Raw genomic sequence first — 14,906 nt, 5'->3', positions numbered from 1 at the left:
AATCAAATTCAATAGGTTTCTAGTGCGACCACGTGAGATGCCAACCTCCTTGAAATGAAAGCATTGCAATGTCTACCAAAGGGTGTTGCTACTCATTTAAAGACTGTAACAAGGCCATCCACAAAGCTGCCATATGAATCTTGACATCCAAAAAGGCAAAACGGCCCAAATGCTTTGGCATGAAAACATGTTGCCAAGAGACCAAATCGATCTTTCTCCCTGTTACATAGCTTAAAACAAATGGGCTACATATTCAATTCTTGCAATGACTTCCTTGTCCAAAGGAAGCAAGGGCAAACGTGGGAGATCATACTTAGAATCACACTCTGTATGACTTTGAGGCACATAGGTAGAGTCCAGCCCTAAATACATACGTTGTCAAGAATGCATGAAGGCATCCAATCAAGCAATGTTGGAGGAGCCACATCCATCCCATTAGGATAGCTATATCTAATTCATATCACATGAACAAAGAAGAGAAACGTTCGATCCATATTAAATATAAAAGTCATGCAGTATCATTTGAATCTGACAATCGATATCATGTGGATGAGGGCTATCCACCCTATCCTTGGATATTCAAGATGGCCCATGGACATCTACAACATTTCCCACTACATTGGGTCGATTAGGGACCAAGTATGAGCAGTGCAAGCCTTAATGCTACATTGGGTAAGGAGTCCTATTAGACAAATTCGAGGGCTCACCTATGTAGCATCTCATGTGATCACCACACTTGGACACTAGGCACATAGGTTGGCTCATGGGCACACTTGGATGGTGTGAATTGGTGTATGGGACACAAACTTTTGTGACATTAGTATGGCCCACTATGCTACTATCCCAAGCTCTAAAGGGAGCCCTTTTGACTGAATGGCTGGGAGGTGAGCTTGATGTCATCCCTCCATGTTTGATTTTATACAAGTACAGCTTGTGTTGTGTCCCGTGCACAAGTTGGATCTAGGTGGATACTTCACTAGGGGGAAACTACAGCATGGGTCACTCAATCAGTTATTTGTGTTAACACACTGCCCTATAAAGGGGACTCGAGCTCAGATGCACTACACTTTGTGTGATTGCCACGCTTGGACTCTAAGCCATTTGGCTGTCTCATCCACACACTAGGCTGGTGTGAGTGCCTTCTCATGAGAAAGCTTGACTGGTAAAGTCCCAAGTCTCGGCATGGTATAAATGAGCATAGTTGATATTTATTCTGTCTGGGTGTTGATGAACATTCTGTTTAGAAGGATGACCAGGAGCTTCCCAGTAAATCCCAATATTGTTCTGCCTATTTATACTTCCTTCGCAAAGAAGTAGACGCATAAATCTTTCATTTTTTCAAAAAGAGAATAATTTCTGTTAAATAGCCAATGTTCGTTATCCTGAGAAAAGCCTTAGCAGGGAAATTGCGAAGCCTGAGCAAGGCAAATCGATGGCCCTTGTTGATGACTTTTTAATCCAAGCTTAGTCATGATCATTCTGTCTAGGTTGTCGAGGTGGACGATCAGGAACTTCCCAAACAAGCTGCCTAAGTGTAATTCCTTCACAGCAAAACACGTTCGTTGGATTTTATTCGCTCTATATGCTGGCATTGTAGTAACTGCCGATTGCATTTGTGTTTGGAAGGTTCAAGTGACCATAGCAGCAAACTGTAAGGCTAAATGATTCTTAAAACAGGCATCTTCCAAGTCTCATAATGTTCTCGTTAAGACAAAGATAAGGACAGAAAACATCGAAAGAATGGTTTCCGTCTTACAGTTTCGTAAGGAAGAGGAAGGGTGCGGTATTACCTGGTTCCATTCGAGAAGAGTATCGACGTAGAGTGACACCTGCGAGGATTGCTTGCTGCTCAGGACTTCAAGCCGGGAGGTAAAAGAGCTACTACGAATGCCAAGACGTCGATGGCGGAATGAGAAGGAGCAGGAAGATGGAAAAATGGCCACGAGAACCTGCAGACGAGGAGAAGGAACGCCAAGCCGTTTGCTTCCAAGCCTCACGGCAGCGGTGTACACCATGTTCATTCTGTTTCCTTTCCTGTCATTATTAGCACTGTCCCCAAGGTGATGCGATGTTGAGCTTCCTCCGGCTACTCCCACTGTGTCCCAGAGCACGGGAGTGGGGTTTGTAGAGTTTCTACATGCCTGGGAATCCCCTGCTAGCAACTTCGGGGAAGAGGAAGTTTACAAAGTATTAGGAGTGCTATCCAATCGTAATTCACTGACATCTTTCGCGTATCTTTTAGCGTCAATAGAGTCGACTCAGTCGAGGCTCGAGAAGAAGTACACCATTAATACAGTCGAAGATGTCACTTTATGACATTAAACGCAGTCCTTATTTTTTTTTTTTGAGAAAGCGTCTATACTACATTATTATTCTATACTACATTATTATTTGAGCTACAGGTTCGGGAAAGTGTCGAATCATTACAGTGCTCCCGAATCTAGCTCCCAAACCAAACCAAAGTGATCATTTATGTCACATAATTGGGGGGCAGAAGGAAAAGTAAGTGATATTATTTGAGCTACAGGTTCAGGAAAGTGTGGAACCACCACACTGCTCCCGAATCTAGTTCCCAAACCAAACCAAAGTGACAATTTATGTCACATGATTGGGGGCAGAAGGAAACATGGTCTCCTTCCACCACCTTCTCTTCTCTTCTCTTCTCACTCTCTCTCACTCTCACTCTCACGGGACAGAAGGAGGCGGACCAGCAAGCAGCATCTATACTACATTATTATTTGAGCTACAGGTTCGGGAAAGTGTCGAACCACCACAGTGCTCCCGAACCTAGCTCCCAACCCAAACCAAAGTGACCATTTATGTCACATGATTGGGGGCAGAAGGAAAGGTAAGTGATATTATTTGAGCTACAGGTTCGGGAAAGTGTCGAACCACCACAGTGCTCCCGAACCTAGCTCCCAAACCAAACCAAAGTGACCATTTATGTCATATGATTGGGGGCAGAAGGAAAGGTAAGTGACCATTTATGTCACATAATTGGGGGCAGAAGGAAACGTGGTCTCCTTCTACCACCTTCTCTTCTCTTCTTTTCTCACTCTCACTCTCACTCTCACGGGACAGAAGGAGGCAGGCCAGCAGGCAGCAGGAGCAGGCAGCAGGCAACAGGTTAGTCCTCTCTCTCTCTCTCTCTCTCTCTCTCTCTCTCTCTCTCTCTCTCTCCACTGTTGGTCAGTCCTCAGAACCACGTTTCTCTCTCTCTCTCTCTGAGCTCCACGCTTCTTCGTAGAAGTATTACTTCTCTCTCTCTCAGCTCCACGCTGACTTCCTAGTCGACGGCCTGATGCTTCACACTGACTTCCTCGTCGACAACCTGATTACTTCTCTCTCTCTCTCTAAGCTCTACGCTGACTTCCTGATATTATACTCTCTCTCTCTCTCTCACGGCCAGTCGTCAGGAGAGAGAGGGCGAGAGAACGCGTGTTCTCTCTCCCTCTCTCTCCTGACGACTGGCCGTGAGAGAGAGAGAGAGAAAGAGTATTACCAACCCCCCAAGCTTAGCCGAGACACTTTTCAGTCAGCAGTACGAAATCTCCTTCCAGAGTATGCCGAGGGAAATCTTGCTAGCCTGTGCTCATGGCCTGATGAGATGCGTTGGAAGTACCGCTGGAGCAGTGCTCTGCACTATATTGACACTCCAAATTTGATTGAAGCCTCTCATGTGTTTTCTCTTGTTTCCATGTTCGTATGCACGCCCGCCTTCCTCCTCCCCTTCGTCTTCTCTTCCATCAATATCACCTTCTGTTGTAAGCGTTTCCGTAGCCGTCAGAGAGAGAGAGAGAGAGAGAGAGAGAGAGAGAATATTACTACTCTCTGAATGGACCTGTGGGTATGTACCACTTCCACTGCCACATGTGAATGGACCTTTTAATGTAAACATTTTAATGTAGGTATCTGTTAGATGAATGGACCTGTGGACAACAAACTCAAGGGCTGCCAGGTGTCACAACAAATGTTGAATCTCCCATGAATGCTGGGTGGCCATAGATGACTGAAAATGCAGGTGTTTGGTAGCCCCTAACTTGGTGGCAGCTGGTTGTGATGGGCAGCAGCTCTAGGCGTGCCGTCAGAGAGAGAGAGAGAGAGAAAGAGAGAGAGAGAGAGAAGTATATTTAGCTTCAATTTCTTTTGCATCAACTTGAGTTGAGCAAAGACTTTTGAAAATGATGTTTATACTAAAATGGAATGGTAATGGTGTATTATTGGAAGTAACAACATAAAGGATACAAAGATATCCTATTCTCATTTGTAAAGTGATGTAGGGAGAGAGAGATGTAGAGAGAGAGAGAGAGAGAGAGAGAGAGAGAGAGAGAGAGAGATTAGTTTTGGTTGTTTGTGGTTAGTTAGTTTAGTTAGTTTATTTAGTTATTTTATTTTATATAGTTATTTAGTTAGTTTTGGTTATTTTATTTAGTTAGTTGGTTTATTTAGTTAGTTGATTAGATAAGTTTTGGTTGTTTACTTAGTTTAGTTAGTTTATTTAGTTTATTTAGTTTATTTAGTTATTTTATTTACTTATTTAGTTTAGTTAGTTATTTTATTTACTTATTTAGTTTAGTTAGTTTATTTAGTTAGTTGATTAGATAAGTTAGTTTAAATTATTTTTGTGTGTTATATATGGATTTAGTTATTTAGTTGTTTTATTTACTTATTTAGTTTAATTAGTTTATTTAGTTAGTTGATTAGATAAGTTAGTTTAAATTATTTTTGTGTGTTATATATGGATTTAGTTATTTAGTTTAGTTAGTTTATTTAGTTAGTTATTTAGTAAGTTAGTAGTTACTTTAGATTGTATGTTAGTTACTTTAGATATAGTTTAGGGTTAGTTTGGGTAGATACGTTAGCTTATTGTCTATTGAATAGTTTAGTTAAATTGATTGGTTATTTGTGTTAGTTTGTTTTTTTGTTTTGGTTTATATATGTGTTATGGGTTAGTTAGTTGGAAGGTTTTACCTTAGTTTAGTCTCGTTAGTTAGTTAACTTTAGTTTAGTTAGTTAGTTTTGTGTATGGTCGTGTTTATTTAGTTGAGAGAGAGAGAGAGAGAGAGAGAGAGAGAGAGAGAGAGAGAGAGATTAGTTTAGTTAGTTTGTGGTTAGTTAGTTTAGTTAGTTTTGGTTGTTTATTTAGTTTAGTTAGTTATTTAGTTATTTTATTTAGTTTGTTTTTTTTAAAGTTTATATATGTGTTATGGGTTAGTTAGTTAGTAGGTTTTACCTTAGATTAGTTGCTTAGTTAGTTTAGTTAGTTTATTTAGTTATTACATTATTATTTGGTTAGTTTTGGTTGTTTAGTTAGTTTAATTAGTTTATTTAATTAGTTATTTAGTTAGTTTCGATTCTTTTATTTAGTTAGTTAGTTTATTTAGTTAGTTGATTAGATAAGTTAAATAGCAAGTTAGTAGTTACTTTAGATTGTGTGTTAGTTACTTTAGATATAGTTTAGAGTTAGTAAGGTAGTAGTTACTTTAGATATAGTTTAGGGTTAGTTTACTTTTTTGTTTTAGTTTATATACATGTTAGTTATGAGAGAGAGAGAGAGAGAGAGAGAGAGAGAGAGAGAGAGAGAGGTTGCTTTGCTTGGTATGGTTTAATTTATTGGTATTTTGGTTTATTTTGTGCAGTTTGTTTGTGAGAATTGGTATTTCAGGTTGGTGATCTCTCTCTCTCTCTCTCTCTCTCTCTCTCTCTCTGAGGTTGTAAATTTGTTTTGATGTATTTATTGGTTTAAATAGTAAGTTAGTTTGTTAAATATAGTAAGTTAGTTAGTTAAATAGGTTGTTAGTTAGTTTAGTTAGTTTTGGTTGTTTATTTAGTTTATTTAATTTAGTTATTTAGTTAGTTATTTAGTTTAGTTAGTTTATTCAGTTAGTTGATTAGATAAGTTAGTTTAAATTATTTTTGTGTGTTATATATGGATTTAGTTATTTAGTTAGTAGTTATTTTAGATTGTGTGTTAGTTACTTTAGATATAGTTTAGGGTTGGTTTGTTTTTTTGTTTTAGTTTATATATGTGTTATGGGTTAGTTAGTTAGTAGGTTTTACCTTAGATTAGTTGCTTAGTTACTTTAAAAGATTGTGTGTTAGTTTAGGGTTAGTTTGTTTTTTTGTTTTAGTTTATATATGTGTTATGGGTTAATTAGTTAGTAGGTTTTGCCTTAGATTAGTTGCTTAGTTACTTTAGATTGTGTGTTAGTTTAGGGTTACTTTGTTTTTTGGTTTTAGTGTATATATGTGTTATGGGTTGCTTAGTTACTTTACATTGTGTGTTACTTTAGATTGTGTCTCTCTCATTCTCTCTCTCAGGTTTTAAATTTGTTTTGATGTATTTATGTATTTATTGGTTTAAATAGTAAGTTAGTTAGTTAGTTAAATAGGTTATTAGTTTTGTTGGTTTACTTTAGTTAGTTTAGTTTGGTAGTTATAGTTTAGGGCTAGTAAGATAGTAGTTACTTTAGATATAGTTTAGGGTTAGTTTGTTTTTTTGTTTTAGTTTATATATGTGTTAGTTACTTGAGAGAGAGAGAGAGAGAGAGAGAGAGAGAGAGAGAGAGAGATTAGTTTTGATTGTTTGTGGTTAGTTAGTTTATTTAGTTATTTTATATAGTTATTTAGTTAGTTTTGGTTGTTTAGTTAGTTTAGTTGGTTTATTTAATTTGTTATTTAGTTAGTTTCGATTATTTTATTTTGTTAGTTAGTTGATTAGATAAGTTAAATAGTAAGTTAGTAGTTACTTTAGATTGTGTGTTAGTTACTTTAGATATAGTTTAGGGTTAGTAAGGTAGGGTGAGAGAGAGAGAGAGAGAGAGAGAGAGAGAGAGAGAGAGAGAGAGAGAGAGAGAGAGATATTAGTTTAGTTAGTTTGTGGTTAGTTAGTTTAGTTAGTTTTGGTTGTTTATTTAGTTTAGTTAGTTTATTTAGTTAATTTGGATAGTTAGTAGTTAGTAGTTACTTTAGATTGTGTGTTAGTTACTTTACATATAGTTTAGGGTTAGTTTGGTTAGATCCGTTAGCTTATTAGATTAGTTAGTTTAAATTATTTTTGTTTATTATCTATCGAATGGTTTAGTTAGATTGATTGGTTGTTTGTGTTAGTTACTTTAGATATAGTTTAGGGTTAGTTTGTATCGAAATGGAAAAGTAATGTTGCCACCATTGCAACATCCACCACAGCTATTGCATGATTTGTTGCATGGTATGCACCCTTAGAGTAGGATATTTAAAAACAACATACGAGTATACAACAACGCTCTTGCATTTGTATCACTCGGAGCTAATGTTGACGAGCTACCTGTTATCGAGAATGGTTACACCTTTAGAGTGCATGGCTCTGTTTATCACCGTATAGGTACTTTGCTTCCTGATGTGCAACGTCAAGAAAGGCCAAGATTTGCACAACTGTATGTTTATGATACCAAGCATGAGTTGCTTAATAGGCTGGGGATTATGCATGATTTATTATCAAACTTGCTAGGGGAGCTTCAATGTATGATGCATCGACACAACATATATGCACGTGCTTTTAGGTTAGTGGGTTTGCAATTGCAAAATAATCTCGTGCAGGAACTAAGAGTGAGTATTTTTGGTATTCAAAGAACCAGTAAACAATACTCTGCTCCTGCAGCAACTGAGGTTGCAGCTATCATGCTAGGGCAGGGTGACGAGGGTACTCTTGATCGTCGGGATATTCATGTTTACACTCGGGGTGGTCGATGTGTTGCTATTTCAAACTTGCATAGGGCATATATGCCAATGCTATATGTCCTCCTTTTTCCTATGGGGGATGATGGTTGGCATGTAAAGGTTCCCTATAGTAATGTTAGTGTTCATGTTAACATATATGAATTGTCCAATAAAAATTGTGTTACCCAGATGCAGTTTTATGCATTTCGTCTTCAAGTGCATGAAGATACTGAGGTGTGCATATTGCGTGTTGGTCGACTATTGCAGCAATTTATTGTTGATGCTTATTGTAGTATAGAGCAGTGCAGGTTAACTTGGTGTCGCCAGAATCAATCAGTGTTACGATCGGAGGCCTACAAAGGCTTGGCAGACATGGTGGGGGCAAACGATAATGGGACAATGCCGATTGTTGGTGCCTCTGTTGGCAAGAGGATAGTTTTACCGTCGTCATTCACAGGTGGACCAAGGCACATGTATCAATGATATCAGGATGCCATGGCTATAGTGCGATGTAAGGGAAAACCTCACCTTTTTATAACAATGACATGCAATCCAAAGTGGTTGGAGATAACTAATGCTTTATTGCCTGGGCAAAGTGCTTATGACCATCCGGATTTGACTGCTCGTGTGTTTCATAAAAAGCATGCTGATTTAATGTATATGTTGTTGCGGAAGGATCTCTTTGGAAAGGTTGCAGGCTATGTTACTATGATTGAATTTCAAAAGAGGGGGCTATCACATTCTCATACTTTGCTAATTTTAGAGCCGTCTTTCAAACCTTCTGAAGCATATTACTACGATAGACTGGTTTGTGCTGAGTTACCCAATAGAGTTAAGTTTCCAGCCTTATTTGAGACAATTTCAAAGTGCAACATTCATGGCCCTTACGGAGGATTGAACCCCAAGAGTCCCTGTATGGACAAGGGTAGATGTACTAAAGATTACCCGCGAAAATTAGTGGGCATGACAACGGTTGATAGTTCTGGCTATCCCATTTATCGAAGACGAGATGATAAAACTCTGTGATCATAAATGGTAATCTTATTGATAATCGATGGATTGTTCCATATAATCCATTCTTGAGTAAAAAATACAATGCACACATAAATGTGGAGGTGTGCTCGATAATTGCGGCTGTGAAGTATTTGTATAAGTATGTGTACAAGGGGCATGATCGTGCAACCGTCAAATTTTCTGTTGGGGTTGATTCAGTCCGGAATGGTGGCGATGCTCACGAGGTGGACGAGATACAAAGTTATTTGGATGCACGATATGTTTCTGCCTCTGAGGCGTGTTGCTGGATCTATGATTATGCATTGCACGATGAAAAGCCTGATATACAACGTTTGTAGGTATACTTACCTGGTGAGAACTATGTGGTGTTTCAGGATACAGATAGTATACCAGATGTTGTGCGGAATGAAGACCTCCAGAAAACTACTCTTACTGAATGGTTTGTGTACAACCGCATTCATCCAGAGGCTAGGACTATTCGCTATCAAGACTTTCCAATGTATTGGGTGTGGAATGCACGATATAAGATGTGGACTAGAAGGAAGCATGGGAATACATGTGGTCGGATGTATTTTGGGGCGCCTACCTGTGGTGAGCTCTACTATTTGCGGATGCTTTTAACAGAGTGTCGGGGATGTACTTCTTTTGAAGATTTGCGTACTGTTGATAGTGTGATCTGTGATACTTTTAGGGATGCTTGCATTGGAAGGGGCATGTTGGAGAGCGATAATGAATATGTTGTGTGCTTAGAAGAAGCTGCCTCTGTGCAAACTGGTGCTCAACTCCGAACTTTATTTGTTGCAATTTTGGTCTTTTGTGAGCCAGCTCATCCTGGCCATCTATGGGAAAGATTTTTGGTGCCAATGGTAGAGGATATCATGTATAGATTGCAGCTACAGCACGTGCACGCCTCTCTTGGTATACTGCAGCATGAGGCATCTAACATGGCTTTGTTGCATCTGTAAGACCTTTTACATCATGTAGAATGAAGACTCTGTGATTTTGATGGGTTGCCTGAACCTCATCAGCCAAAATCACAACTGCATGCTAACCCTCTTTTGCAAGATGAATATGCATACAACATATCAGAACAACATAGGGTTTCTAAATCCATGGAGGGAATGTTGAATGAAGGACAAAGAATTGCCTTTGGTACAGTCATGGATGCTGTTGGTACAGATATCGGGGATATATTCTTTTTGGATGGTCCTAGTGGGTCTGGGAAGACTTTCCTATACAAATGTTTACTTGCGAAGGTGTGCAGTGGTGGTCCTATAGCGTTGGCAACAACATCATGTGGCATTGCTGCCTTGCTTTTGCTAGGTAGTCGTATAGCTCACTTGCGGTTTAAAATCCCAGTAGAATTAAATAATTGATCCACTTGCAATATTCCTGTTCAAAGTGACCTTGCTCGGTTGTTGAGACAAACAAGCCTTATTTTGTAGGATGAGGCTCCTATGACCCATCGATATGCCTTCGAAGCGGTTGATAGAACTCTAAGAGATGTTATGAGCTATGATAAGCCATTTGGTGGAAAAGTTACTTTGTTTAGGGGGGATTTTAGACAGGTCTTGCTAGTTGTGGTAAAGGGAACACATGAGGATATTGTTAATGTTGCATTGTGTTACTCTGATTTGTGGCATTACATAAGGGTGCTAAGGCTATCTGGCAATATGCGAGTGTCGACAGCTGGTAGTGTGGTGGACAATGGGTTCATCTGTTGGATTCAAGGAATAGGGGATGAAGTGGGTGTTACTGAAAGTTGTGATAAGTTGTGTGTCCCACCTGGCATGATATTAAAAGGGCACTCTATCGAAACACTGATTGATAGTGTCTAAAGTGACGTGTCCAATGTGGGTGACTACACATCGTATTTTAGTGAGCGGGATGTACTTGCCTCATGGAATACAGAGGTGGCTACTTTGAATGATCATGCATTGCAACTAATGCCAGGGGAGGTTAGGCAGTATTATAGTGCAGATTCAATTGCAGAGATCAACGACTCATTTTTGTGCTCTGTTGAGTATTTAAATACATTGGACCTTGGAGGTGGATTTCCTCCTCATTTATTGTTGCTGAAGATAAATGCACCTATTATTCTTCTTAGAAACCTAAATCCAGAAAGGGGTATGTGTAATGATACACGATTGATATGTAGAGCTTTCAATAGGAAAGTGATCGATGCTCAGATAATAACAGGGGCAAATGTGGGCGAATGAGTTTTTATTCCCCGGATTACTTTTGTTTCAAATGCTACACAATTGCCATTTACTATGAAGCGCGGACAGTTTCCCATCCAGTTGGCATTCACTATGACAATCAACAAGTCACAGGGGCAGACTTTGTTCATTGTTGGGCTTTATCTAAAGGCACCAGTATTTACACATGGTCAGTTGTATGTTGCATTTTCAAGGGTAAAATTTTCGCATGGTGTGAAAGTGCTATTGGGTGAAGAGGATGGGGATATGACCACAAACATTGTATACAAGGATGTTCTCCGAAAGGTGCAGTAATGTGCATTACTTTCTTTGCGGAGATGTAGTTATTGACGACCATGTAGGGACATTGGTTTTGCATACAGTTGCTTTCTTTGTGGAGATACAGTTATTGATGACCATGCTGGAACATTGGTTTTGCATATGTGTAAATTGCTCTCTATGCCCTGTTTGGTTGGCATATACTCTCTTGGAAGTATAGTTTTTTCATATTTCACTATTCATTTAACTTTTGCAGATGCCTACCCTAGAGTGGCACTATTGCCCAGCTTTTGACTATCAAAAGGAGCTACAGTGCACATTACTCACTATAGCTCCTGATGATATCATAAGAAGGACACTTGCAAGGGTCATCGAGCATTTATATGATGATGTTAATATCGACATCAAGCTCCCAATTTTTATTGAAGTTGTACATTGTGGATATACGCAATGTTTTCGGCATATGTACGAGGTTGACCATAAGAAGAGATTTCAACGCTCTCATACTAATAAGATACCGAGGCATTGGTTCAAGTATGGATTCAAAGATTTGGGTTGTTTTGTGACGCTGCATCAACGTTTGTCAGTACCTACGGAGTGGTTCACAAATGTTCAACCAGGTATTCTTATTGTTGGGATGGAATGATCTTTGTTAGTTGTTCCATGTACTTATATTGTAATTTTTGTTCTAATGCAGGTGGTAAAGAGAGAGGTAGGACTGTTGCATCGCCCATGCGATTACCAATGGAAACTGTGGGATCATTCCCTGCTTCATCTTCACATATTTTGCTCAAGGAGGAGGATTTTGTTAATGATTCCTCGAAGAAAAGGAAGATTTCTTTCCATTAGGCGTCTTCGAGACATTGTTTTTTTTTTGTTGGCATCGGCCATTTGCCTATGGTACTTGGAAACACATCGGTGCCTTATGCTTGGCCTTTGTGGCTTCCTTTTGACTAGCTCTCTTATAGAAATTCTTTTTGTGGTGCTTGGTCTTTGTCTCAATTATGACCTGCTCTAGTGTAACGTTGTTCCACGTACTTATATTGTGATTTTTGTTCCAATGCAGGTGGTAGGACCATTGCATTGCCCATGCGATTACTAATGGAAACTATGGGATCATTCCCGACTTTGCCTTCTCATGTTTTTCCCAACGAGGAAGATTTTGTTAATGATTACTCAAAAATCTTTGTTTCTATTAGGCATCTTCGAGACATTGTCTTTTTTTGTTGGCATCGGCCATTTGCCTATGGTGCTTAAAAACACTTGCATACCTTATACTTAGCCTTTGTGGCTTCGTTTTTAGTATTACGTTGTTGTTTCTAATTATCGCGTGTGCAAGCATATGATTGCTTACATTGATGTCGAGAGGAATGTTTGTAAGTATGGTACATGGAAGAGATTGTTTCTATGTCTGGCATTTTGTGTTACATTGGTTTTAAACTACTTTTAGTTTTAAGTTTGGTGTATGTGTGTGTGACAGAGAGAGGGTGTTTAGAGAGAATTGGGGGGAGAGAGAGAGAGAGAGAGAGAGAGAGAGAGAGAGAGAGAGAGAGAGAGAGAGAGAGAGAAGTTGAGAGTGATTGAGTGAGTGTGGATACAGAGGGGGGAGGTGTAAATGGGATGAGAGATAGAGGGGTTGTGAGTAGAGGAGAGTAAAGCATGTGCGATAGGGAAGTGAAAGCGGGATAGCATTCCTTGAGCGCGAAGCGCCCCAGGAATGCTAGTTGATTTGTATTGAGTGAAGAGGTTTATACAAGGGGAGGTGTCAGCCTTGCTGAGCTAGTTGAGCTAGGGAGGAGAACCGTGATAAGCGACACATAGAGACAAATATTAGTGAACCGTGGACATGAGTTTGTGGTAGCAGCAATTCAGCCATCTATATATGTATTGGGTAGAAGGCGACGATACACTCAAACGATTATAGTGAACCGTGAACATGAGTGTGCAGTAGCAGCAATTCAGCCATCTATATATGTATTGGGTAGAAGGCGATGATATACTCAAATGACTATAGAAGCTTCTAATAAAAAAGTGATTGTATAACCACGGGTAGGTGGCGAAGATACAAAATGGATTGGCCTCCATGACGACATGGTTAAACTGGCGTGGATGGAAGCACTCTATGAATCTAGGGCTGAACATGGGATGGCCTCCATGATGGCTTCCTTAAGGGAAAGGAGTATCTCAGCAGCTTCCCTTTCTTTTGCCATCAATGCGACTTTCCTCTCCTTCCCCATTGAAGTATTGTCTCTTGCAGCATCTTCCTAGCTTCTTCTTTGCAGAAGATCGTCTTCATGTCAACCACCTGCCACCAAACATGGGAGATAAATAACCACTTCCTTTTAAAAACATAGTCGTTCCTAGAGGTCCAAATGGCCCATAAATATGCTCCTCTTACCACCCACCTGCTACTAACACTCCACCTCACCCGTGAGCTCTTCGGCATGGCTTCCACCTTGCTTGTGTACTCTCTGCTATAGCTCACCATACCCCACTACCACCATAGCATTCTATCATCCTACCACAAATAATGTGATGCAAGAAGGGAGGAGAGAGAGAGAGAGAGAGAGAGAGAGAGAGAGAGAGAGAGAGAGAGAGAGAGAGAGAGAGAGATGTGTGTGTGTGAGTATGCACGCATGCACTAGCCATCCTTCCCGCTTTCACCCAACCTGCCCCTGATCCAATCGACATGGAGAGAGAGAGAGAGAGAGAGAGAGAGAGAGAGAGAGAGAGAGAGAGAGAGAGAGAGAGAGAGAGAGAGAGAGAGAGAGAGAGAGAGAGAGAGAGAGAGAGAGAGTGTGTGTGTGTGAGTACGCACGCACTAGCCATCCTTCCCGCTTTCACCCAACCTGCCCATGATCCAATCGACGTGGAGACTGAGAGAATGATAAGCACTCTCACATGACAAAGCATTTAAGACATTGAAGGGGGAAAGGGGGGACTGGTGGGAATTTGAAATAGGTTTGAAGCTATTTGGCTAGGTTCAGGACGATTTTGGTGATTCGGTGGCTATCTAAGCCACAACCAAAATAAAGATATAGTATAAATATATTGAGTATATAAAGGGGCAATGCAAAGCATCAAGAGATACATTAAGGTATTAGACCATCAAAACTAATTTCCTAGAAAAGGCCAAGTATATAAGCAACTTCATGGATATTTCAACCATGAATTTAGTAGGAGAGACCTAGAAGAAAGGGGTTTAGCCTAGGTTTGAAGGTTAGAGATTGATGGAAAGCTATCTAAATAGTGGCTTGAAAGGATGGAGACATCATCTAAGAGCTCGTAAATCCACATACTCCAATAGAAACAACCTAATAGCTTGGAGAATCGTGTGATGGCCTTGCTTGATAAGACAACTCTAGCTAGATGTGGGAAATGCTCTCCTATATGCGATATTTGTGGAAGAGCAAAAGAAAGTGAACCCCAAAAATTCTAGGATTGTGGAGATGAGATGCTTTGAAAATGCATCAAGGATTGGATGGATTGTGTATATTTCAATGCAATTATCAAAGTTGAGAATGTCAACTTAGGCAATTAGGGGAGAACTGTTGAACATACTTGCAAGGTATTTCAATAGCTCAATGCAAGACCAAACCTTTTTCTCTCTCCACCATAGGGTTTGCATGTTGACAATATTTTTTCCTATGGCAAATATCAAACTAATTTTATATACACATTATAATACCCTAAATACGAGTGTCATAAAATGTAATG

The 14,906-nt window shown here is 39.6% G+C and overlaps 1 protein-coding gene across 3 annotated transcripts in view; it reads right to left on the bottom strand.

The window, feature by feature from the left end:
- LOC148038172 (S-adenosyl-L-methionine-dependent methyltransferases superfamily protein) overlaps window positions 1-2,290 on the bottom strand; it is a 112,977-nt gene extending 110,687 nt beyond the window's left edge. The window contains exon 1 of one of the 3 annotated variants that reach the window (XM_087669777.1): window positions 1,791-2,290. In XM_087669777.1, the coding sequence (XP_087525903.1) occupies window positions 1,791-2,021 (231 nt within the window). In that variant the 5' untranslated portion in view covers window positions 2,022-2,290. The remainder of the gene's footprint in view (window positions 1-1,790) is intronic. The other 2 variants (XM_087669797.1, XM_087669788.1) reach the window with 2 other exon arrangements.
- Between the last annotated feature and the right edge of the window lie 12,616 nt (window positions 2,291-14,906).

This window comes from Lygodium microphyllum, chromosome 3, assembly GCF_053477565.2.
Source record: "Lygodium microphyllum isolate KBCC chromosome 3, Lygodium_microphyllum_v1.1.10, whole genome shotgun sequence".
NCBI lineage: Eukaryota > Viridiplantae > Streptophyta > Polypodiopsida > Schizaeales > Lygodiaceae > Lygodium > Lygodium microphyllum.
The sequence above is the reverse complement of the archived record's forward strand: the minus strand, read 5'-3'. Positions and strand labels throughout refer to the sequence as shown.